At 48.6% G+C, this 24,677-nt stretch overlaps 1 protein-coding gene across 1 annotated transcript in view; it reads right to left on the reverse strand.

Moving 5' to 3' along the window:
• The window catches only part of COL4A1 (collagen type IV alpha 1 chain), a 237,364-nt gene that overhangs the window by 66,111 nt on the left and 146,576 nt on the right, over positions 1-24,677 (reverse strand). The window contains exons 16-25 of the mRNA XM_060259360.1: positions 24,218-24,262; positions 22,450-22,503; positions 20,999-21,040; positions 18,991-19,084; positions 17,409-17,444; positions 15,628-15,792; positions 12,942-13,037; positions 5,271-5,354; positions 1,861-1,931; positions 366-557 (exon numbers count right to left, since the gene is read on the reverse strand). Of these exons, the coding sequence (XP_060115343.1) occupies positions 366-557; positions 1,861-1,931; positions 5,271-5,354; positions 12,942-13,037; positions 15,628-15,792; positions 17,409-17,444; positions 18,991-19,084; positions 20,999-21,040; positions 22,450-22,503; positions 24,218-24,262 (879 nt within the window). The remainder of the gene's footprint in view (positions 1-365; positions 558-1,860; positions 1,932-5,270; positions 5,355-12,941; positions 13,038-15,627; positions 15,793-17,408; positions 17,445-18,990; positions 19,085-20,998; positions 21,041-22,449; positions 22,504-24,217; positions 24,263-24,677) is intronic.

Here is a 24,677-nt window from a genome sequence, read left to right on the forward strand (position 1 = left end):
TTTGGTGGTGGCACCAGAAATGTGGAATGCTCTCCTGGAGGCCATAAGGGCCCTGCGGGATCTTTCACAATTCCGCCGGGCCTGCAAAACTGAACTGTTTCGACAGGCCTTCAACACCTGAATCTGGGAGAGAACCACTACCTCTCACCACTGAGGAGCTACGAATATCATGGGATCATTAACAGAAAAAGGAAAGATCCCGCCATATCCAAGTGTATAGCACCACAAAATGTTTTAAATTTATTCTATTGGTTTTAAATTGTTTTATATAATTGATTGTTAGCTGCCCTGAGTCCGCTTGTGGAGAGGGCGGGATATAAATTTAAAGTAATAAATAATAACAAGTAATAAATAATAATAAATACCGAGGCGCCTTTAGGACCTGGCACACCTGGCACTCCATCCCGCCCGGGCCTCCCGTCTTGGCCAGAAATGCCCGGAAGCCCAGGGAAACCAGGGTCTCCTTTGTCACCCTTCAAATCAGAGTCAAAGAAAACATCTCCGGGTTCTCCTTTAGCTCCTGGGCTTCCAATTAATCCGGGTACACCAGCAGGACCCTGAAATGAAATTCAGATTCAGCATCATTAAAACAAAGCATAATCAAGTAATGTCATTAAAGCTGCGATCCTGAACACTAATTAGGAAGTAAATCCAGGCCTCAGGTTCAGCAGGAGCTCACAGGAGTGCCGCTCCTGAACCTTTCTAATGGCCCCCCTATGCCCCCTCGATCTTGTCCATTGAACAGTAGGTGCAGCTGCATAACAATCCCTGGATTAGGAGAGCAGGCAGCCAGCCAGTCACCAGGAGCTTTGCCATGCCCCCAGCAGCCCTCATAAACCCCTAGAGAAGCCTACACCACCTTTTCTCCACTTATGTGATTTTTTGGTGGAAGGAGCTTGCTGGCCTTTTGACTGTGGGACTGTATCGAACGCAGTATTTAACAATGCCTTACTGTAGCATTTCCCATTTGCAGGGTCGTGACCTGGTACTAGGCCACAGAAGCCTCAATACCGGCTTGATCCAAAATGTTGCAAACTGGTAAATTCAGTGGGATTTATTCAGGGGCCATTTTGTAGAAAAATAAGTGGTGGAGCTCATTAACATTAGCATATGCTGCCCCCCCATGAGCCAAAAGCAACTCGACACAAGAAAGGAAAGCCCCGAGCGAGCGCTACAGACACTGCGTGCTGGCCAGAAGCCCTTCCCCGTCCCTCTCTGATGTTCAGAAAGCTCCTGGCCGGCGTGCAGTCTCTGTATTGCTCCCTGAGTGTCCTCTGCCTGGACCACAGGGAAGGAGCCAGGCCATGGAGGGGAAAAGTTTGGGAAATTCTCCCTTACTGAAATTCTTCTAGTCCAGATTGCCGGACATTGCATTGAGGGCGGGGAACCTAGCTAGAGGAGGGAGCCGGCTCGGCAACTGTCGCTGTCCTTCATCGAAAGCCTGGTGGAACATCTCTGCCTTACGGGACCTGCAGAACTGTAAAAAGGTCTCACAGGGCCCTGATGTTCTCTGGCAGAGAGTTCCACCAGGTCGGGGCCAAGACTGAAAAAGTCCTGGCCTTTGTCGAGGACATCCGGACCTCTTTAGGGCCAGGGACCACCAGGAAGTTTCGACCAGCAGCGGAGGAGGCAGTCCTGTAGATACGTCCAGGGGTGGAATTCTAGCAGGAGCTTCTTTGCATATTAGGCCACACCCACCTGATGTAGCCAATCCTCCAAGAGCTTACAAGGCTGTTTTCTGTAAGTTCTTGGAGGATTGGGCTACATTAGGGGTGTGTGGCCTAATATGCAAAGGAGCTCCTACTAGAATTCCACCCCTGGATACGTTGCTCATGGCCTTAGTCATAACCATTTACTTACCGCCACTCCAGGAATGCCGTCGTACCCATGATTGCCCCTGTCCCCCTTTGCACCTGGAGGGCCTGGAAAGCCTTTCAAAGAAGAGAGAGGGAGAGAAAGAAATTCATTCAACTGACAAGTGTGAATTGCTGATAATAAAGGCTCTCTTTAGCCCTTGCTCTCAAGACTCAGTTCACAGGAGAAGAGCAAAATATTTGCAGATGCAATCAAAGCGAACTGCGGGGCAACACCAGTAAAAAGCATCTGACAGTCTAGCCCCCAACTTCTCCTTTAGCAACGCACTCATGCTAGCCAGAATCCTTGCTACAAAAAAAAAAAAAGAACATAAAAAAATAAGAGAAGCCATGTTGGATCAGGCCAATGGCCCATCCAGTCCAACACTCTGTGTCACACAGTGGCCAAAAACCCCAAGTGCCATCAGGCGGTCCACCAGTGGGGCTAGAAGCCCTCCTACTGTGCCACCCCTAAGCACCAAGAATACAGAGAATCACTGCCCCAGATAGAGAGTCCCATCAATACGCTGTGGCTAACAGCCACTGATGGACCTCTGCTCCAGATGCTTATCCATTCCCCTCTTGTAGCCGCCACCACCTCCTGTGGCAGTGAATTCCAAGAATATACAGAAGGCTCAGATAAAGGTCTTGCAAGGTCACAAAATTGAGGCAGGGGGAGGATATCCCTAGTGGGCAGGGCTGGTTCTGGGGGGGGGGGGCTGGACAGAGAGTGCTCAGGGATCCCCTTCCTAACGCCACCTTCTGGGATTTTAACTCTTCTCATGTACCTTCTCTTCTACCTGTGTGGTCCTCTATCATTGCCCGACTGCCCTTCCCATGAACCCTCCTGCCACGTGTGTTCCTAGTGACACATGTCCCCTGCATGCCCTTTCTCTAGAGGCGCTGGGTAGCATATGCAGTCAGCTGGCAGAGCCCCCAGCCTGAGCATGGGGGTGGTACCAGCAGCGGGCCCTGTTGGAAGTCTGGGCTTTGGCAGCTGCCCCACTGTGGGGTATGTTCTGGCTTCATTTGGGGCAGGAGCTCACAGGAGCGGAGCTCCGGAACCTCTAAATTTTCATGTGCTCTCTCTTTCTTACTTCCCAACCCCTGCCGAACACTGCTGAGATATTAGATCTAAATGGATGTTTAAGAACACCGACCCAGGGCTCTTTTTCTAGCAGGAGCTCCTCTGCATATTAGGCCACGCCCCCTGAGGTTGCCAATCCTCCCAGAGCTTACAGGGCACTTAGTCCAGGGCCTACTGCAAGCTCCAGGAGGATTGGCTACATCAGGGGGCGTGGCCCAATATGCAGAGGAGCTCCTGCTAGAAAAAGGGCCCTGCCGATTGCCATCCTTAAACTGTATGGAAATTAGCACCAAATTGTTTTAAAATTGTTTTAATCTATATTTAATTTAACAGCTTTTATTGTTACTCTATTATGTATTGTGAGCTTCCCTGAGCCTGCTTCGGTGGGGAGGGCGGGATATAAATCAACTAAACTAAACTAAACTACACTGCCAAATACTTGCTTCTGGGCTCCATTGCTCAACCCCCCTCTGAGAATTCTGCTGAACTCTTTAAGACTTGACAAACTTTCCCCACAAAAAAAGGGAAAATAACCAAAACATATAAAGCAGACAGATAGAAATCTTCCTCATGCCACTGTGGCCGCATAGAAGAAAGTGATTTGAAAAGCATGATGGGAGTAAGGTTTTATTATGACACTTATAATTCCAGAAGCATTTGAAGGCAGATGCTGAGCTAATGGGATACACCTTCCGGTGATGTCAGGGGCATGTGGCAACCCATCTCTGACCCCTGCTCAGCTTCCAAGATCAGGGTAGCCTGGCCCATGCGGGCCAGGGACCCAATCACAGTATCGATCTTTAAAGGAATGCATTCTCCGTACAGCTTTGCTCGCTATGAGTCCCTTTCTTTGCTTGTGTTGGAAATGGACAGTGAACAAGGTTACGCATTATCATGGTTCAGCACTGATGCTACAGGCCAATGAAGCTTGGCGCGTGAGTTTTGAAAAGTGTATAGAGCTCTCTCTGGACCAGTGTTTCCTCTAAGCGGTGAAGTCTTGTGAGCAAAAATTCTACTTTGTGAGCTACTGGCAGGACTTTTTTTTGTAGCAGGGAATCCTTTGCATATTAGGCCACACCCTCCTGATATAGCCAATCCTCCAAGATCTTACAGTAGGCCCTGTAATAAGAGCCCTACAAGCTCTTGGAGGATTGGCTACAAAAGAGGGGTGTGGCCTAATATGCAGAGGAGTTCCTGCTACAAAAATAGCCCTGGCTACTGGCATTAAAAGTTGTGAGCAAACAATTGGGGGACTGCATAAATTAGTTTGCTCTAGGGCCATCCTTCCTGAGCTAAGACAAAAAAATGTGAGACTAGCTCACACTACTCAGCTTGGAGAGAACACTGCTCTGGACCCTTGCCAGTTAACATGAGCTTCCTCTTAGGAGGTTGTCCTCAGGTTATCCTGTACTTTGAACACAATCTTACAAGCTCACTCATAGGCTGTGATCAGACGGACAGTTTGACCTGATATAGCTGCTTTCCCCTAACAGATTAAAATGGCTCGGTCACACAGTTACATCCGGCAGCCGTTTCCCAGTCCCACTCACCCCGCCGTAAGACAAGTTGGACACCAGGTGAATTCCAGTGCTTACACACCCCTACACATTCAACCCGCGTTTCTGAATGTCTGAACTCCTCCAGTGCGTGTTCAGAAACCATTTTGGAGGTATGAATCTTTAATTCCGATTTTGCCGTTTTGTTTTTTTTAAACTGATAGTGCACATGCGCATGGGTGCATGTGTGCACTTAAGAAATGTTTTTTCCAAAAAAGTCAAAGTTGTTTGTTTGTTTGTTTTCAAAAAAGAAGAAAACCAGACTGCACACTCCATGCACTAATCTGAATGGTCAACGATGGAAGAAGTGCGCAGCAAGACCGGATCGGGCGTGTGGGAGGTGTCTGATGGAAAACCTCCATCACAAAATGAGACAGAGTACTTAGCACTGCCTCCAAAGCACACCAAGCTGCCAGTCTGACCGCAGCCTTAGTGATCCCAAAAAGTGGGATGGACGGTGTTGCAATCACAGGCCTTATCATCAATGGCAAGATTCACAGGAATGCAATACGCACGCCAATGAGCTTGAGAGCCAAAATTCAGTTTTTACATTTCACGGAAGTAACTTTATGTTCTGGCATTCTTTCTACTGACAAGCCTCTGCCCTGATGACAGCTAGCGGACAAAGCCATTAAATTCCTTTACACGTGTGTTATAGCAGAGGCCAGTAGTGTTAGTCCGTGTGTGAAGCAATTTGAAACACTGCAAAACAGGAATGAGTCCTAATGGAATTTTCCCTTTGCGGCCTAGTGGAGTTCTTGTTTGATGCCTTACCAGGATCTCCTGGGAGACCTTGGGGTCCTGGTGGTCCAGGAAGTATTGGCACATCACAGGAGATACAGCTTTCACCACTGTCACCTGCCGGACAAAGCACAGAGATGGTTAATGGGAGTCTGCTTACAATTATTATTTTTAAAAACCAAAACCTTTATGATTGCCACAGAAAGGGGATCTGTAAGAACATAAGAGAAGCCATGTTAGATCAGGCCAATGGCCCATCCAGTCCAACACTCTGTGTCACACAGTGGCCAAAAAAAATTATATATATATATATATATATACACACAAATATATATACACAAATATATATACACACATATATATACACACACACACACACACTGTGGCTAATAGCCACTGATGGACCTCTGCTCCATATTTTTATCTAACCCCCTCTTGAAGGTGGCTATGCTTGTGGCCACCACCACCTCCTGTGGCAGTGAATTCCACATGTTAATCACCCTTTGGGTGAAGAAGTACTTCCTTTTATCCGTTTTACCCTGTCTGCTCAGCAATTTCATTGAATGCCCACGAGTTCTTGTATAGTGAGAAAGGGAGAAAAGTACTTCTGTCTTTCAAGGAGACCTGAAGATTTTACACCAAAGTGCCTAGGAACTATATTTTTAGAAAGGTATAAACAGGGCGTTTTTTTGTAGCAGGAACTCCTTTGCATATTAGGCCACACACTCCTGATGTAGCCAATCCTCCAAGAGCTTGCAGGGCTCTTAGTACAGGGCCTACTGTAAGCTCCAGGAGGATTGGCTACATCAGGGGGTGTGGCCTAATATGCAAAGGAGTTCCTGCTACAAAAAAGCCCTGGGTATAAACTCTGTTGAGGCTTTTGAGCATCAGGGAGATTCGAATCTTTGTGACAAGCAGTGTCATACAAACAGAGAATCTTCAAGAGCACTTTGTATGTAGTTTGAGGAAAATATCTCCTGCCCACTTCCTCCCTCGGGAGTTTTCAGCAGCCAACTGTGTGAAGTCAGGAGAGTAATATGATGTGTGCCTGAAAATGCACATGGGTTCACTCAAGGCTTGGTCTGGCCAATCTGGGGAAGTCTACTCGAGACTGGTTGATGAGGAGGTGTGCCCTCTGCGTGCACAAGCCCAAGAAGGGGAAGTGGTGTTGTGAAAGAACCATTTGTTCCACATGATTGTGAAGGTTAATGTGTTCCACAATCACCATCAATCTGAGAGGCGGAAAGGCCTGCGTGCCTCAGCTCAGTGTAGGCAGGCAAAGAGGAAGTGGGCAAGGGTGGTGGTGTGCTGGCTACTGTGGTAGGTGACAAAACCTAACTGTGACTTGTGTTCTTTTCACAGTTTACACAGAGGATTGGCTTGCTGGTAGGTGACCAAAGCCTCAGGGGAATCATGGGACTCCTGGTTCCAGTGGATTATGGGTAAAGACAGGTTGCTTACCTGTAACTGTAGATCTTCGAGTGGTCATCTGTGCATTCACACTCATGGGGATAGTGCGCCTGCGCCGATCCCCGAATCGGTATCTGCAAAAGCCCGGGATTTTTTCGCGCTCGGCGCCACCAGGCATGCGCAGGCGACCCACTGCGCATGCCCACCGGCGCCCGCGCGGCAATCCCGCCAGTTCCTCCCTGACCGCTGAAAGCCCCTTTCTGGAGAGAGAGAGACCGTCAGCAGCGGGGAAGGAGGGCGGGTAGTGTGAATGCACAGATGACCACTCGAAGATCTACAGTTACAGGTAAGCAACCTGTCTATCTTCTTCGTGGTCTCTGTGCTTCACACTCATGGGAGATTAGCAAGCAAAGCATACCTGGAGGCGGGAAGACGGTCAGCCTGAAGACACAGCCTGTAGCACCGCAGCTCCCAACCGAGTCCTCTGCTGAGCATGCACTTCCAGCGCGTAGTGCTTCATGAAGGCATGCGGAGAAGACCAGGTAGCCGCCTTGCAGACATCAGAAAGGGACACACCTTTCAGGAATGCCACCGACGTGGCCATCGCCCTAGTGGAGTGTCCACGCACAGGTCCAGGTAACGGCTTTTTAGCCAACAGATAACAAAGTTTGATCGTCTCAGTAAGCCACTTGGAAAGTCTTTGAGACGAAATCTTGGACCCTAACTTGGGGGCAGAGTAGGAGACAAAAAGCTGGTTATCCTTACGAAAACCCCTTGAACGGTTTAAATAAAATAGGAGGGCACGCTTAACATCCAGTGCATGTAGCCTCCGTTCCTCGTCCGAGGAAGGACTAGGGTAAAAAGTGGGTAACCAAACTTCTAAGTTAAGGTGAAACTGGGAAACCACTTTCGGGAGAAAAGTAATGTCCGGGGCCAAAGAAACTCCGGCCTCCCTAAAGGCAAGGTATGGGTAGTCACACCGCATCGCTGTGAGCTCCCCCGCACGACGTGCTGACGTGATGGCAACTAAAAATGCAGTCTTCCAGGACAAGAGCTGCAGGGAACATGTTGCCATGGGTTCAAAGGGACGGCGAGTTAACTTGTCCAAAACCAAAGTCAGGTCCCACAACTGTGGAGGGGATCTAGAGGGGGGATGAAGCCGGAACAGGCCCTTTAAAAATCTTTTGGAATGCGGGTGTGCAAAAACAGAGTAACCCTCGACCGAAACATGGAAGGCAGAAATAGCTGCCAAATAAACCTTGATGGAGGAAAAAACTAACCCCTCATCGATCAAAGACAAAAGAAACTCAAAAATTGCCGGGAGTCCAACCGAGTTGGGTGGCACAAGAGAGTCAGCCATGAAGTCACTGAACTTCTTCCACTTCCTCTCATAAGAGGCACGGGTGGAAGGTTTCCTGCTACTCTGGAGCACCTGCTGAACCCTGGTGGAAAAGTCTAGTGGTCGATGAACCACGCTGTCAGCTTCAGGTGCGGCACGTTGTGATGGAGCACGTGTCCGCCCTGGGCCGACAACAGGTCCGGTTCCGCCGGGAACTGGTAAAAGATCCCCTTCGACTGCTGGAGCAGAATCGGGAACCAGCTCTGACGGGGCCACCACGGGGTCACCAGAATGCATCGTGGTCTCTCCTGCACTAACTTGTGGACCACTCTCGTCAGCAGAGGTAAGGGTGGGAACATGTACAGGAACCAACCCTCCCACTGAAAAAGGAGTCCGTCTCCCAGGGAAGTCGGGTCCGCACCCCCCCTGGCACAGAACAAGGGGCACTTCTTGTTCCACGCTGTGGCGAAAACATCTAGCTGCGGATAGCCCCAAAGTTGGAATACTGGTTCCAGGAACTTCCACTGCAGTTCCCATTCGTGTGGGGATGCTGCACCCCTGCTGAGAGAGTCCGCCTGTACGTTGAGGACCCCAGGCAGATGCGTAGCCTTCACAAAAATGTCCCACTGGAGGCACTCCCTCCAGAGATCTAATGCCAGTGAGCATAGCCTGCGAGACACTGTCCCTCCCTGCCTGTTTATATAACACATGGCAGTGGTGTTGTCCGTCAGTAATGCCACGGTCTTCCCCGCTAACAGAGGGCGGAAGGATCGAAGGGCAAAGTGGACCGCCAGCAGTTCCAGGTAATTTATGTGGTACTGGCCGAGTTTCAGTGGCCACTTGCCCCCCACACATAAGTCCTCCAGATGAGCTCCCCACCCCCACATGGAAGCATCGGTGGCGATGGTCACGGAAGGGGTTGGTAGATGAAAGGGAGCCCCTTGGCAGATGTTGCTCTCCGACCCCCACCATTGCAGGGATTGAAGAGCCTCGGATGGGATGGTGAACCTCTTCCGAGGTGAGTCTCTGAGGGGGCGAAAATGGCGCAAGAACCATAGCTGTAGGCCCCTCATGTGCAGTCTTGCAAAGCGCAGCACGCTCGTCGTCGCAGCCATCAGTCCCAGCATCCGCTGGATCTGTTGTGCTGTGCCCCATTGTCGCCTTTGGAGAAGCTGTACCAGAGTCATGATGTCCCTTGCTCTCTGAGCGGGAAGAAACGCTCTGTGCTGATCCGTGTCCAACAGAGCCCCTATGAATTGAACTGTCTTTGACGGGGTGAGATGAGACTTCTCCACGTTGACCTGCAACCCCAGGGTGCCGAGAAGACGCAGAGTAATGGCGATGTGAGAAGTTAAACTCTCCCTCGACTTCGCTACAAGAAGCCAGTCGTCGATGTACGGAAAAACAACGACTCCCTGAAGGCGAAGATGAGCAGCCACCACACTCATCAGCTTCGTGAACACCCGAGGAGCAGTAGACAGTCCAAACGGCAGGGCCCTGAATTGGAAGTGACGAGCACCCACTGCAAATCGTAGGAAACGCCTGAACGCGGGATGGATGCTGACATGAAAGTAAGCATCCCTGAGGTCCAGGGTCGCCATCCAATCCCCCTGATTGATGAGGGGCAGGATCGTTTGCAGTGTAGCCATTCTGAACTTCTGGTATAGAATGAATTTGTTCAGACCCCGCAAGTCCATGATAGGTCGTAGACCCCCGTCCCTTTTGGGAACCAGAAAGTAGCGGGAGTAGAAACCTCCCACCCTGGTCTCCGGTGGAACAACCTCTATGGCTTGTTTCTGTAGGAGGTTGCTCACCTCCGCCAGCAGAGGTGGGGAAGGGGGAGTGGTAACTACCACGGACTGGTTTGGGGTCTGGATAAACTCTATCTTGTAGCCCTCTTGAATAATGGACAGAGCCCACCTGTCTGTGGAGATCAACTCCCAGGCAGGCAGGAAAGGGCGTAGGCGAATGGAATGGTCGACAGTGGGGGCGATGACGCGTGCTTGCGGGAAGTCAAACCCCCTGCTTCTGTGGCCGAGCCCCCTTAGATTTATTAGAAGGCTGGCCCCCATAACGGTTTCTGCCGTTGCCGGAGTAGGGTGGCCGTTCAGGTTGCTGCGAGCGAGGACGCCACTGCTCAGGGGAGAACTTCTGATAGGGCTTCTTGGTCCAAGGTTTGGACCATTGTTTTGACTTCGGAGACTTGGAGGAAGGTTGGACCCCCAAGTTTCTGGATGTCTTGACACTCTTGTCAAACTCTTGCAGCGCCGTGTCGGTCGTAGTGCTGAAGAGCCCGTCACCCTCGAAGGGTAAGTCCTCGATAAAGGTCTTGGTGTCTTGGTGCAGTGCCGTCGACCTGAGCCAGGAGTGTCGCCTGATGCAAACTGCCGATGTAATGGCTTTGGCTGAGGCTTCCACCATATGTTTCGCTGCAGCCAGTTGCTGTCTGGCTACAGCGAGACCTTCCTTTTGCAATTTCATTGCCGCCGTCTTCTTGTCCTCACTTAGTGAAGAGAGGAAGGGGGAAAGCTGTTCCCACACGGCATACTGGTACCTAGCCATGCAGGCTGCATAGTTAGATACCTTGATGCCGAGTGCCCCCGCTGAATAGACCTTGCGGCCCATCCCGTCGATTTTCCTACCCTCCTTGTCCGGTGGGGAGGAGTGCACCTTCCTTGGCTTCGAGGAGGAGGAGACCACCACAGAATTCGGACGTGGGTGGGTGAACAGAAATTCAGCACCTGCCTCCTGAACCCTGTACATATGGTCCAGGCGTTTGGAGGAAACGGGTGTCGAGGAAGGCTTCTTCCAAGATTCTTTGATGGCCTGAAGAATCACCTTGGTGACTGGAAGGGCCACCGCAGTGGACGTGTTCCTCTGCATTATATCGAACACGTTGTCATCCACTACGGGTTCCGGTTGGGTCACAGGCAGTCTGAGGGTGGAAGCGATGCGCCTCACGAGGTCGCCATAGGATTTTAGGTCTTCCGACGGCGAGATCGGAAGATCCTCCGCCGTGTTGGAACCAGGTGAGGGTTCCAGATCAGGGATCTCACTGTCCGACTCCGATGACGAGGAGTCACGCTGAGTGGAATGCTCGGAGAGCCTCGGTGTCGACGCTCGCGGTTGAAGTTGTACCGACGATAGTCTTGGAGGAGCTTCGACCGGGACTAGCTGTCGATCCGGGGGGACCGACGCCGACGCCTTTCGGGAGTGATGCGAGACCCTCGACATCGCAGAAAACTCCGAAGCTTGCTCCCAGTCTTGGTAGTCCTCCGGGTACCACCGACAGGATTCGTATCTGGAGTAGGGAGGCTGCCACCGCCGTTGCTCCCATGGTGGTATTGGGAAGCGTTGCGGGGTGTAGGATAGGTCCCGTCTGGGTCGGGGCTTGAAGGGCGGGTCTACGACCGGTGCCGAAGCGTCTACCCCCGACGTCGATCCGCTGCTCGACCGACGCCGTGAGCCTGAGGATGAAGACCGTTGGGTGAGGTCAATTTCCGGCTCCTGCTCCGACGCCGACAGGCGTTGTTGGGCTGTTGGGCTCCTGCGCGGAGAGACCCGAATCGATTTCGGCGGTTTTGCCGACGTCGATGCGCCTTCCGACGGAGAAGGAGTGCGGGGTCGCTTGCGCTTCTCCTTCGATTTCGCCTTTTTCGGAGCTCGGGTCCCCGAGTCCTCTCGGCGTTTTGTAGCGGGCGCATCCACCGAACCCTCGTGGGGACGCTTCGTGGAGCCACGCTCTTCCGGCAATTCCAAAGTCAGAATCGGAGCAGCATCGGCCGATGCAAGCTCCTGTGCCGGGGTGTCGGTCGACTTCGGTGCCGAAACCTCCATCGGTCGATGAGGTCGAAGCGCCGATTCGGTGAGCGCTGCCGATAATCGAGCCGCACGGTTCTTCCTGGTCTGTTTCGAGAACCGAAGGCAGTGCGGGCACGACTCAACTCTGTGCGCCTCCCCCAAACACAGCAGGCACAGGGAATGTCCGTCGGGAGGGGCAATCTTCCTCCCACAAGCCCGGCAGCGCTTAAAAAACCCCCAGCGACTTTCCATAAGCGGTCGCGCGGGAAAAATTTTTCCTTCTGCTCAGAAACGCCTGAGAGAAAGGGGGGTAAAAACGGAAATGGACCACCCCAAAGGGCGATCCGCCGGACAACAAAGAAAACGCTTCTTCTTTTTTTTTTTTTTTACTAACTATCACTAATAACTAGCTAACTAACTATTTACAAGACCAAACGGGCTGGAACGAGAGAAAAAATCGCTCTCACCGACCGGAGAATCAGAAAGGGAACCTCTCTAGCGCAGCGGTCAGAAAGGAACTGGCGGGATTGCCGCGCGGGCGCCGGTGGGCATGCGCAGTGGGTCGCCTGCGCATGCCTGGTGGCGCCGAGCGCGAAAAAATCCCGGGCTTTTGCAGATACCGATTCGGGGATCGGCGCAGGCGCACTATCCCCATGAGTGTGAAGCACAGAGACCACGAAGAAGATTGGGAGAAACCAGTGTGATGTCTTCCAATATGCCAACAGCGCCACCTGGTTAGGAGGAGGAGACTGAAGTTCTGCTTTGGACATGACCCAGAGGAGGCACCATGTTTCAAGTGAAGGGGCTTGTGCCGCAGGTTTTGGGACCCCATGGCGTCGGCTTGGCCTCAGACTGCAGCAATTGCCACCACAGACCAGCTCCCCGGCTGAGTGGACCTTGCCAGAATCACAGGGGCTCCTAGTTGGCAGTGGCTTGCCAGGAACTCTCCTGGTAAGCAAAAGGACCAGCTTACGCATAGATGTTCGTATGACTCCGCTCCGCACTTTTCAAAGAAGAACCTTTGCTTCTTTTGCCTGAAACTCACTTTAAAGATAAATGAAAGGTCGCCTCATTATATCTTTTCTGAGGACAGGCAAGGACAGCAAAATTGAAAAACAACAACAACAGCACAAAAGCAAGGTCAACAGTATTACCTTTCTCTCCCCTTTCTCCCGAGAAACCATGTTGGCCAGGAGTGCCCGGAGCACCAGGGTCACCAGGGGGACCAGGCTGACATCCCAGAATTTCATCTGCAATTTGAAAGCAAGAATGAAGGGCACTGTTCCTAAATGTCAGACTCCATCTTAAAACATCTGCAGCTCAGAAGGACCCGAGTCATCAATATGGACAACCATGAGCAAGAATACGTAGACAAAAAGGAGATATTGGATTTATATTCCACCCTCCACTCTGAATCTCTGAGCGGCTCACAATCTCCTTTACCCTCCTCCCCCACAACAGACACCATGTGAGGTGGGTGGGGCTGACAGGACTCTCCCAGCAGCTGCCTTTTCAAGGACAACTCCTATGAGAGCTATGGCTGACCCAAGGCCATTCCAGCAGCTGCAAGTGGAAGAGTGGGGAATCAAACCCAGTTCTCCCAGATAAGAGTCCGTGCACTTAACCACTACACCAAACTGGCTCTCTGACCAATTCGAGTTGTGTGCAGATGCAACACGAAATTCCTTCTTGCCTAAAGCTGGGCCAAAAGCAGTTTTATCCCATATGCAAGCCATCCAGAGGATGCTCAGCTCTGCGCTTGTATGATACGATATATGATATGATATAACATGCAAAGTGGAAGATCACGGAAGCTCCTGGTATCTGCTTCTATGACCTGCTGATGCAAGTGAGGGGGGAAAAAGCACTTGCTGCTGGATGGGGAAATGGAAAGGACGGGCAGGGAAGAGGACAAGCCTTGGTGTAAGAGCATCTGCTGTGCCTGCAGAAGGTCCCAGGTTCAATCCTCAGCATCTCCAGTTAAGAACATCAGGTAGTAGGTGATGCGAATGATTTCTTCCTGTGTGAGACTCTGGAGAGACACTGGCTGCAATCGCACAGACTAAACGCACTTTCCAACTGGATTTTGCCAGTCCACACAGTAAAATCCACTGGAAAATGCATTGAAAGTGCATTATTTAGTGTGGGTGATCGCAGCCACTGACTGATCGGACTGAACCAATCCTTTCCTTTAAACCCACCAGCTTGATTCTGTCCATCAAGATCTGCTTGAGGAGCTTTGCATTCCTCAAATTCTGGGGGTTTGGGGGGACAGTCAAAGAATTGTCAGGAACAGCATAGGACGCGAAGGATGAAGTGGCTGGATGCAAATGTTTTCCACATAGCCTGTGGTATACGCCTTCATCTGCAACCCACACTAAGCCTAAGCCTAACCGTGTGGAACTGAAATGGACATGGAGTCTTCCCCTCCCTCCTCTACATGTCGGATATCCTGTAAAGTGACATGCCCTTTGGTACACGCCGGCACTAAATCAGTTATTAAAAAACAAAACTTCTACTGCCTTTGTCCCCCAGTTGTAAATGTGTATTTCATCGCAATTATTTGTCCAGGATTTTTGCAATTTGTATTGATGTCACTAATTGCATATGGTTTGCAAGACAATCCTCTTTGGCTGTCTGCCATGTTTGTTTCTCATCTTTCTTTCTTTCTTTCTTTCTTTCTTTCTTTCTTTCTTTCTTTCTTTCTTTCTTTCTTTCTTTCTTTCTTTCTTTCTTTCTTTCTCTATCTATCTATCTATCTATCTATCTATCTATCTATCTATCTATCTATCTATCTATCTATCTATCTATCTATCTATCTAATCCAGGGGTGACCAAACTTGCTTGACACAAGAGCCATACGGGAAAAAAAAACATCAGATGTTTGAGAGCCACAAGACACGAACATCAGATGTTTCAAAACCAGGAGGGAGGGAAGGAGGGAAAGAAAGCAAATAGATGGGGGGAGGCGGAGGTGGAAAGAAAGCAACTTTAAATGCATTCTCTGAGATACTGGCTTGGCTTGGAGAAGTGATTTAAAGAGAGAACTGCCTTCTCCAAGCTGGCTGACAGGGCAGTGGGGGCTTCAAGAGCCAAACTATATGTGTGAAAGAGTCACATGTGGCTCCCAAGCCACAGTTTGGCCACCCCTGATCTAATCTGTCTAGTACTGCTAATACAGCTATCACCTTCTAATACTTTCCTATTTGGCTTAGCCTTTTCTGGGGTGTTTCTGGGTTGGGGGCAGGACTTTTTAAAGGGTTAGTGGGAAGTTCTTTGGAGACTGAATGTTGTTCCATCATACAGCTCCAGCTCAAGGGAGAGAATAACTTGCTTATTATCATTGTATGAAATGCGGCAAAGAGATGGAAGGCTATCCCACACAACAGTGGCCATCCGCATTTGTAATGATGAGTTTGGATTGGAAGCTTTGCAGTGGAACAAAGCCAGGGGTGGGGGTGGGATGCAGGACTACCAGCTCCCCATTCCTGCTTCACCTACACACCTACAGACCCTCAGGGTCAACGCACCTTCAAGATCAGTGGGGGGGGGGGGCGGTGTGTGGCAAAGTGAGGATCTGCAGAGGGAAGGGGGAATTGGCAATTCATTTATACCCCACTTTTCTCTCCAACAGGACCCAAAGTGGCTTATAACATTCTCTCCTTCTCCATTTTATCCTCATAACGATCCTGTGAGGTAGGTTATGCTTAAGGAGTGTGACTGGCTCAACACCCAGCAGTCTTCCATGGTTGAATATTCTAATGTTTTCTTCTTATCTCACCTCTTCCTGCACAAACACCACGATTATAGTCATGCATTGTGGGTATCAGATCGACTTGCCTATGATGCCGGGGGGGCCTGGAGGGCCCGGGATCCCGGGGGGGCCTTGGAATCCATCTCTTCCTTTCGGTCCAAACAGAGGAAGTCCAGGGGGCCCCCGATCCCCCTTTTCTCCTCTGTCTCCAGGAAACCCAGGAGCCCCTGTGGTCCCTGGGCTGGGCGGTCCTTAAGCACAGGAACACAGAGAGAAGAAGGCAGGCATGAGAACCAGCATCTTTTAAAAAAGAAAAACCGTCAACCAAGAAGTTTATAGTATGCTAATGGCCAGGGCCGGCTTGCCCACTAGGCAAACTAGGCAGTTGCCTAGGGCTCCAGGAGGTGGGGGGAGCCGAATTGGGCTCTCCCTCCCTCCTGGTGCCCATGGCAAACACCTATGGTTTGTCTGCTTCCCTCCCCCCCCCACTGCGCGCACCCTCCCTTGTGCTTCGCCCGCCCGCCCCCTGCCAGCCACCCCTTCTTTTGCGCTTCGCCAACAGTCTGCCCACACACCCCAATCAGTGTTCTTTCTAAGCTGAGTTAGCGTGAGCTAGCTCAGAGACTTTTAACCTCCAGCTCACACATTTTTGTCTTAGCTCAAGAAAAATGGCCACAGAGCACAATAATTTATGCAGTAGCTCACCACTTTAATGCCAGTAGCTCACAAAGTAGAATTCTCCCTCACAAGACTCTGCAGCTTAGAGGGAACATTGCCCCCGATCGTGCCGAAGCTGGTCCTTACTGGCTTCGATGCGGCTGGCGCAGCTTCTAACCCTTTGAAGAGCCCACGAGAGGATACTTCGCTCTCCCTCACTTCCAATTTTGGGAAGGTGGGGGAGCGAAGTCTTCTCCCATGGGCTCTTCAAAGGATAAGATGCTGCGCCAGCCACAAGCCGATAAGGACCAGCCTTGGCACGGCAAATTGGGAAGGGGGGCGACGGAGCGCTGTGAAGGGAGGGAGGGTGGTGGCAGCGGGCAGGGAGCCTGCCTGGGGCACCCCGCACTGTTGGGCCAGCGTTGCTAATGGCAACCGCCTCCACCACTGCCAGGTGATTTAATCCGTAACTACTGGGGAAATCAAGTAAGTTATTTAGCACACGTTAACTTCCACATTGTGAACATGCTACAAAAGCCACAACCCCGAGCAGATTATAGCGATAACAGCCACAGAAAACTTTTGCACAGCAGAGGAAGCAGAAAGCAACACAGGATATTCCAGGAAATATTTCATTTCTTATCTTAGTATACCACAGAGTTATAAAAATCATACCGTTTCTATATTATAGTGTTTCTATACTGTTTTGCTTAATATTTACTATCAGTCTTAAATTGTAATTTTGTTTAAGTATCATAGTATTTTTTGCTTTAGACTCTTAAATATGGCATAACAATCAGTAATTTGCTTGCTGAATGTGAGGCCTTCATAAGTGTACCAAATGTAAATGTGTATATTCTAACAATGAAAATGCATCTAGATATTTTTATAAGATTTATATAAGTAATAGTAATTTATCTACTAAGGGTTGTACTGGTCACACTTACTGTTTTTTTTACTATCCTATCTGATGGTTATGTATGGAAAATGTTGGTTGTAATAAAATATATATATCTTAAAAAGTCATATGGCTAGTTGACTTTATCAGTATTTTATGAGGAGAGAAATATTGTTCAGAGATGCAGAAGTGGCGGTTGTGCTGAAACTAAAAAAAAAGAGGGAGAGGGAGAGAGAGATGATATTGAAGAGATTTCAGAATATGAGCAGAGAGGCAAGATTTCTCCTCAGACAAACAAATTGCTTCTCTCACCTGCAGGACCGGGCAGGCCTGGGAGACCTTGAAAGCCTACAAAACACAAAACACAGGAATGTTAGAAGTTGGTCTTTCAATTGGTCAAGGCCAGGGGTCCCCAACCCCCGAGCCGTGGACCGGTACTGGTCCGTGGCCTGCTAGCAACTGGCCTGTGGGCTGTATAATTATTTCATTATATATTACAATGTAAGAAGAAGAAGACAACGTTGGATTTATATCCCACCCTCCACTCCAAATCTCAGAGTGGTCCACAATCTCCTTTATCTTCCTCCCTTACAACAGACACCCTGTGAGGTAGGTAGAGCTGAGAGAGCTCTCCCAGAAGCTGTCCTTTCAAGGACAGCTCTACGAGAGCTATGGCTGACCCAAGGCCATTCCAGCAGCTGCAAGTAGAGGAGTGGGGAATCAGACCCAGTTTTCCCAGATAAGAGTCCACACACTTAACCACTACACCAAACTAATAGAAATAAAGTGCACAATTGTATCATCCTGAAACTATTGCGCCCCCCACCCCCCGGGTCTGTGGAAAAATTGTCTTTCACAAAACTGGTCCCTGGTGCCAAAAAGGTTGGAGACCACTGGTCTAGGCACTTGATTGACCATAGAGTCCACCCTCCAAAGCAGCCATTTTCTCCAGGGGAACTGATCTCTGGAACCTGGAGATCAATTGTAATAACCAGGAGATTTCCAGATTCCACCTGGAAGTTGGCAACCCTTTGGCTGGGTCCAGACGGGCAGCTTGAGGCGACACGGGGACATCAAGTTCAGATGCGAACATCTGGAGACCACCCTGCTCACATACTCACCCCGTCCTCGAGCACCACTAAAGCATCCAAAAAAGTTACCACTTTCAAAGTGGTAGCAAAATCACCTCGGCGCTTCCGGCTACCTTTCCTGGTTGTCTGAACGGCCAAGGAATGCCTGGGAAATGCCACTCAAGCACTTGAGCGGTCTGACCGCTCCTCCAGAGTGTGCACGGCTCATCCCTGTCCCAGCAGCGGGCCACGTGTAGTCTGACTGCCCCCGGCGCTTTCCCCTCTACCGGCTCACTTCGAGATGGGAGGCACCTGCCCCAAGCTGCTGGTCGGGACCTAGCCTTTAAGTTGCTGGTTTTTTTAAATGACCACTTCTCCTCATAGTATGGCAAAACAGAATTACTTGGGAAAAGAGCAAGAAATCAGCTGTTTACAATCTCACTAAAGGCAAAGGTAGCCCCCTGTACAAGCACCAGTTGTTTCCGACTCTGGGGTGATGTCACATCACGACATTTTCACGGCAGACTTTTTACAGGGTGGTTTGCCACTGCCTTCCCCAGTCATCTACGCTTTCTCCTCAGCAAGCTGGGGACTCGTTTTACCAACCTCGGAAGGATGGAAGGCTGAGTCAACCAGGAGCCAGCTACCTGAACCCAGCTTCCGCCGGGATCGAACTCAAGTCGTGAGCAGAACTTGGACTGCAGTACTGCAGCTTTCCACTCTGTGCCATGGGGTTCCACAATCTCACTAGCAAGTCCCATTAAAGCATGTCATTAGTTTGTAATTTCAAGTTGCAGTAAACTAAACAGAAGAGACAAACACACCTTTGTATCCCAGTTCCCCTTTTTGTCCTGGAAGTCCTGGGGGGCCCGGATCTCCCTTTTCCCCATATAGTTCCACTTCATCTACACCAATAACCTGAAGAAAAAGGGAAAAGACTAGTCAGAAGCAATGTTCACTCTAATCCGTGTGGTCTTGTGAGCAAAAATTCTACTTGGTGAGCTACTGGCATTAAAGGTGTGAACTACTGCATACAATAGTTTGCTCTGGGGCCATTTTTCCTGAGCAAAGCCAAAAATATGTGGGCCGGAAGCTAAAAAACTCTGAGCTAGCTCACACTAACTCAGCTTATAGGGAACACTGGTCAGAAGGAAACTCAAATCCCTCCAATAGGTCAGAGCGATGGGCTTCCTACGGTACTTTGTAGACGTTGCTTGCATTGTTCCTTTAGGGTTCAACAGAGAGTATGCCAACCGCAGTTGCAAAATGCTATGGGACTGTGTATCATGTACATGGCTTGGGTGATTCAAGGCTGACAAGGAACAGTTCTCAGCACATTTGGAGGTAGTTTCAGTTATCTGCAGCCCTCATTTGGGGCAGGAGCTCACAGGAGCGGAGCTCCGGAACCTCTACATTTTATTTTCTTTCTTATCCCCCTCCCCACAAAAAACCCTTGCTTCTGGGCTCCATTGTTCAAACCCCCTGTGAGAATTTTGCTGAACTCTTAAGATTTGACAAACTTTCTAATATTTTATCCCAAAGAAATTGTGAAAATAAACTAAACATCATGTGGACACATGGAAACCTTCATCATACCACTGTGGTCACATAGGAGAAAGTAATTTTAAAAGTATGATGTAAGGTTTTACTGCAACAATTATAATTCAAAAAGCAATTTAAGGTAGATGCTGAGCTGATATAGTTTAGTACACCTTCCATTGATGTCAGGGTGTGTGGCATATGCAAATGAGTTATGCAGTTGAGCTAATGAGCTCCAGCACCTCTTCTTCTACAAAATGACCCCTGGTTTATCTGCATATATCAACATGACACTAAGTGAAAACATCTCTCGAGGCAGGGTGAGAAGGGACAAAGACTTGTCTCTCCAAAGCAACTTTATGAGCCATCAAGAATTCTGCAGGTCAGTCAATGAATCTACCTTGTGTTCTAGCCAACAAATTATAGAGGCAAGAGAAAGATCTAGCAGGTGATAAAAGTCTGCCTTAACTTCCCTGGTCCAGAAAAAGCCATAATGTTTAGGTTGCCTGAGAAATCATCAGATACAATCTTTAAACCATTAATTTGAGAATATTTTCAAATAAATGTACTGAGGACTACATATTCTTAGTCCAGTGACTTTTATTAGTTGCTCGTGTGTGGGGAAAATTGTATTTTTGCATACATACAAAGCCACAGATGCACTGACTGTGAGCCTCAAACTTAAAAGTACACCCATGAGCTCCTTCATAAAATGAAGCCATCAATGTTTATTGCTTTCTCATCGTCAAATGCTGGTCGCGGCCCTATGCATTAGCAGATCAAGCATTTCAAGTGGTGTCAAGTGATTTTTTAAGAAATTATCCCTTCATGAATTTGAGGTAAATAGACCCACAGAAAAAGAACTCTCAAATTATGATCCCATAAAAAAGAAACAATCTCAACTGCATAAAACGAACTGGTAGACAGGGCCTTTGTTAACGTGTAACCAAGGAAACAGCATACCATGGTCATGGTATGGTTACTTCAGACATTTAAACCTTTAAATATAAGGTTTTACTAGGGTTGCTAGGCCTCCCAATTGCTGCTGTAGGAGAAAAATAAGAATAAAAAAGCTGCCAGCCTTTGTACTGGTATGTCACTTACTAGTTAACTGCTAGAAACTCTATGGTTTTACTATAGCATTTCTATGGTTTTACCACAGAGTTTCTGGTGATTCCTAGAGATAGCCATTGCCACTTCTAAGCAATGTCAATAATGTCACCAATGTCACATGCCCCATGTCTCCCCGCATCCTCCCATAGGTGGCCTGGCAACCATACGTTTTTCACTTACAATTCCTGGAGGGCCTGGAGGACCAGGTATACCCTTATCTCCCTGAAAGAAAGAAACAGCGTGCATTCATAAAAAGGTTAAAGGAAACTATTTTCACACAACCCAAGGTAAAACAAAAATCCAATGGCACCTTAACGGCTAATAACATTTATTTCAACATGAGCTTTTGTGAGTCACAGAACACTTCCGACACATGAAGGAAAAATCATGCCGGGAAGTTATCTTATAATGAAATGTTGTTAGCCGCCCTGAGCCTGCCGAGGTGGGGAGGGCGGGATACAAATAAAATTTATTATTATTATTATTATTATGAAAACTGTGTGAGGGGAGTTGAGGCACAGAGGTTTGGTGTGAATCCCCTTATGAACCTTTCAAATGTAAATTCAGGAATATATAAGGGAAATGTTGAATTAGGAAGGTTAGGTGTGAATTCCATCAGAAGTCAACAGAATTAGCAACTACACATACTGGATAACAACAGAGGTCAGACGTTTGACTAGATAAGCAAATAAATGTAGATTATCTGATATTGGTACAAAGTTATAAACAGAATTTCTAAAAAAGCGAAATCCGATAGAGTTTGTAGTGAGCATGGAAACCCAAGTGTTTGTTTAAGCCATTATGCACTGTGGCCAAGTAACACAGAGGAAAGCCATGCACAGCCACATAGCATCAATGCTTACTAGCTCCCACCCCCCACTCCTGGATTATTTAGCACTCCTGGAAGCCTCCACAAGGTGCTCTTTGACTATGCTCAGGACAGCATCCAATGAACATTCCACCCACTCACTTTCCCTGTGTTATTATAGTACAGTATAGGACAGAAATAAGTGAAATTCTGCAACTAATGTTGTTGCCCTCAAAGATAATCAAGTACTTCCCCTTAAGAACATGGAATATAAGTCAAAGCTGAAATTCTGTGCTCAACTGCAAGTAGGGTTGCCAAGTCCCCCGCAGTCCTTGTACCATAGAGTTTTCCTTCCCAAATTGCTAGAGCGTCTGGGAAAACCATAGAGTTTTCCTGGAAAGGCCTAGAGCGGGCGGTGAGCAATGTTGCCAGCATAATGATGTCACTTGCAGGTGACATCATCGTGCCGGTGACATTGGGGGAGGTTTCCCACACTGGCCAAATGTGGGCTGGCGGGTTGGGAACCTCCCGGGCAGGAGAACCCCTGCTCAGACTGCAAGAGACATAACAAAAGCGAGACCTTTAAACCTGCAGTGCGTGCAGTCAAACTGTAATGGTGCTATTGGTCCACTGGGCAAATTGAACGCATGCAAAGGCTATCTAAAGGGTATTTCTGCATCATTTAAAGTGTCATGCTTAAATGCTTACGCTCTTTTTCAGATCTCTGTGTGTTTTCAAATTTCTGCAATCCAAACTTTGTTGCCCTGTTTTATTAGATGCCCATGTGGTTGACAGTATTTCTCTTCAAAATGTATCTACTCACCTTAGGGCCATCAGCACCAGGCAATCCTGGAAATCCTGGTGGACCATTTGGTCCCTACAGGGAAAGTAGGAAAAAAATACCAACAAAAGCACAGTATCAATGACAGTTCCTGTGAAGAAATGTCTTCCTTGTTGGAACTTTCTTTTAAAAAGGGGCTGGGGTTTTTTTCTGTGGGAGGGACTCAGCTCACAGCTCACTTACAGCAGACTGCTCTCTCTGCATCTGCAACTCCCCTTCTTAACCACAGAGGAGTTATTTGCTAGAGAGGCATGATCTAAATAGGAAGTTCCAAACATACTTTGGGGCTTTTCTTCCTAGAGTGCTCTAGGGAAATGGTACCCAGTTCTTGGGCAGGAAAAAGAATTTGGAGATATTCCCTGCGAAGGGAGAAAGAGGAGGGACTGGGAGTATGCTAGGCCCTCAAGGAGAGCAGACCTCTGGCTGCACTGCACGGTGGCCATTTTGAGAGACCGGGCAGCCTGTTGAGAAGCTGCAGATCTCTCTGGCGATGTAAAGGGCTACAGACCAAATTTGCAACTTTCTAACATTATGCCTGCTCTGCTCAAAACTAGCTAGAGTATGTGTGAAAGGAAGACCGCATTTATTGTTAAGTTTCTTTTATTTCTGTTTTGATGATCTGGTGCTGGGTTAAGGGTATATACGCAGACTTTATCTTTTCAATACATATTATTACCTTTTGATTCTGGCAGTGTTCTCCAGTCACTTGGACACGCTATTGATTTGCCAGAAGGGTCCCCAGAGTGGGAGGGAAGTGGTCAAGGAACCTGTTGTCAGCCTTCCAGGGGAGCCCCAAGGAAGGAAGTCGGTCCCTGCATTGACCAGGTGCTGGCTAATAGGAAACCAGAGGAAGAGCCTCGGGTGGGAAGGGGGTTAGGAGTCTGTCCCTCCCAGCAGGAAGACCCCAAAGGGGCAGTGACGGTGGTGATACCCTAAGTGGCAGGAAGTGGAATGGCTCCCTCCAGGAGTTGGCAACCCAATGGAGGGCGTGGGCAGAACTGCAAGGAAAAGCAGGCAGGTTCTGCCTCAGTTCTCTATGACTGAACTAAGATAAATGCTACTCTTGTAGCAACAAATGCAGAGTACAAATACGTCTTATGCAGGGAATTCAACTAAGCCTGAACCCTGCCCCCCCACTGAAAGGGTGGGTTGACGGGGCACTCTTAGTAAACACTGCAACTCTAAGAGTTTCTGGCATTAACCGAAGCCTGCAGGACTGGTGATCAAACTTTGCCCATCAATCACCTCCCATTGCCTGCCTAGGTCTGCAAGCCCTGGAGACAAGCCCCAGGGGGTACCAGAAGATGAGAGTCAGGCGCTGGGCAGGCCACAATGCATCTACATGACATATGTCTAAAGAACTTCAGACTAGCAATGAATGCCATCAGAAATTAAAGGACATTAGCACTAAATTGTTTTAATTGTAAAACTGATCATTTTAAATATTTAAGTAATGTTTGACTGAATTGTTTTCTGTGATTTTATTGCTTGTGAGCTGCCCTAAGCCGGTTTCGGCGGGGAGTGTGGAATATAAATCTAATAAACAAACAAATGAATACATAAATAGTGTTTGGCTCATTTGACAATGTGGGCATCCATGCCCGAACCACCATGGCAAGCTGAAAACAACTAAGGAGAATTAATCGGAACTGGAATGAACCCAACTTCATTTTGAAGGCGTTACTAGAAAGAAGACTGTGAAGAAGTATGTAGAAGCAAGACAACATGGAAGACAAAATGAAATACGTACAGTTCTTCCCTTTTCTCCATCTTCTCCATCTTTTCCAGGTCGTCCCTGTAATGTGAGAAGTTTAGTTTTATTTGATTTTTTAAAAAAGAATATGTGATATGAAATGTTAAGATTACACAATTAATTCTTATTATAATCCATGAGTCCATCTGAGTCTGTGTCTCTATGGGTGGTTTCACACTGTGAAATTGATGTGATTCCATCCCATTGGGAAAAAACCTGCTTGAGTTTGATCCGTTTCTGGGCTACCAGACAGCTGCCATTTAAGCAGCAGGATCTCAGCTCCCGTCTGTGGTTGCCCATTCACACTGCTAGCACACCTCAACCATGGACCCGTGTGGAAAGTTTTTTGTTTTTTTTTAAAGTACCCCAGTGTATGAGCTCAAACAGAGAAGCGCACAAACGCACCTTGGAGAGGAGTTAGGGGGAAAAAAACCTCCGACCTTGCCAGAAACAGCTT

Source organism: Heteronotia binoei, chromosome 1, assembly GCF_032191835.1.
Source record: "Heteronotia binoei isolate CCM8104 ecotype False Entrance Well chromosome 1, APGP_CSIRO_Hbin_v1, whole genome shotgun sequence".
Taxonomy (NCBI): Eukaryota; Metazoa; Chordata; class Lepidosauria; order Squamata; family Gekkonidae; genus Heteronotia; species Heteronotia binoei.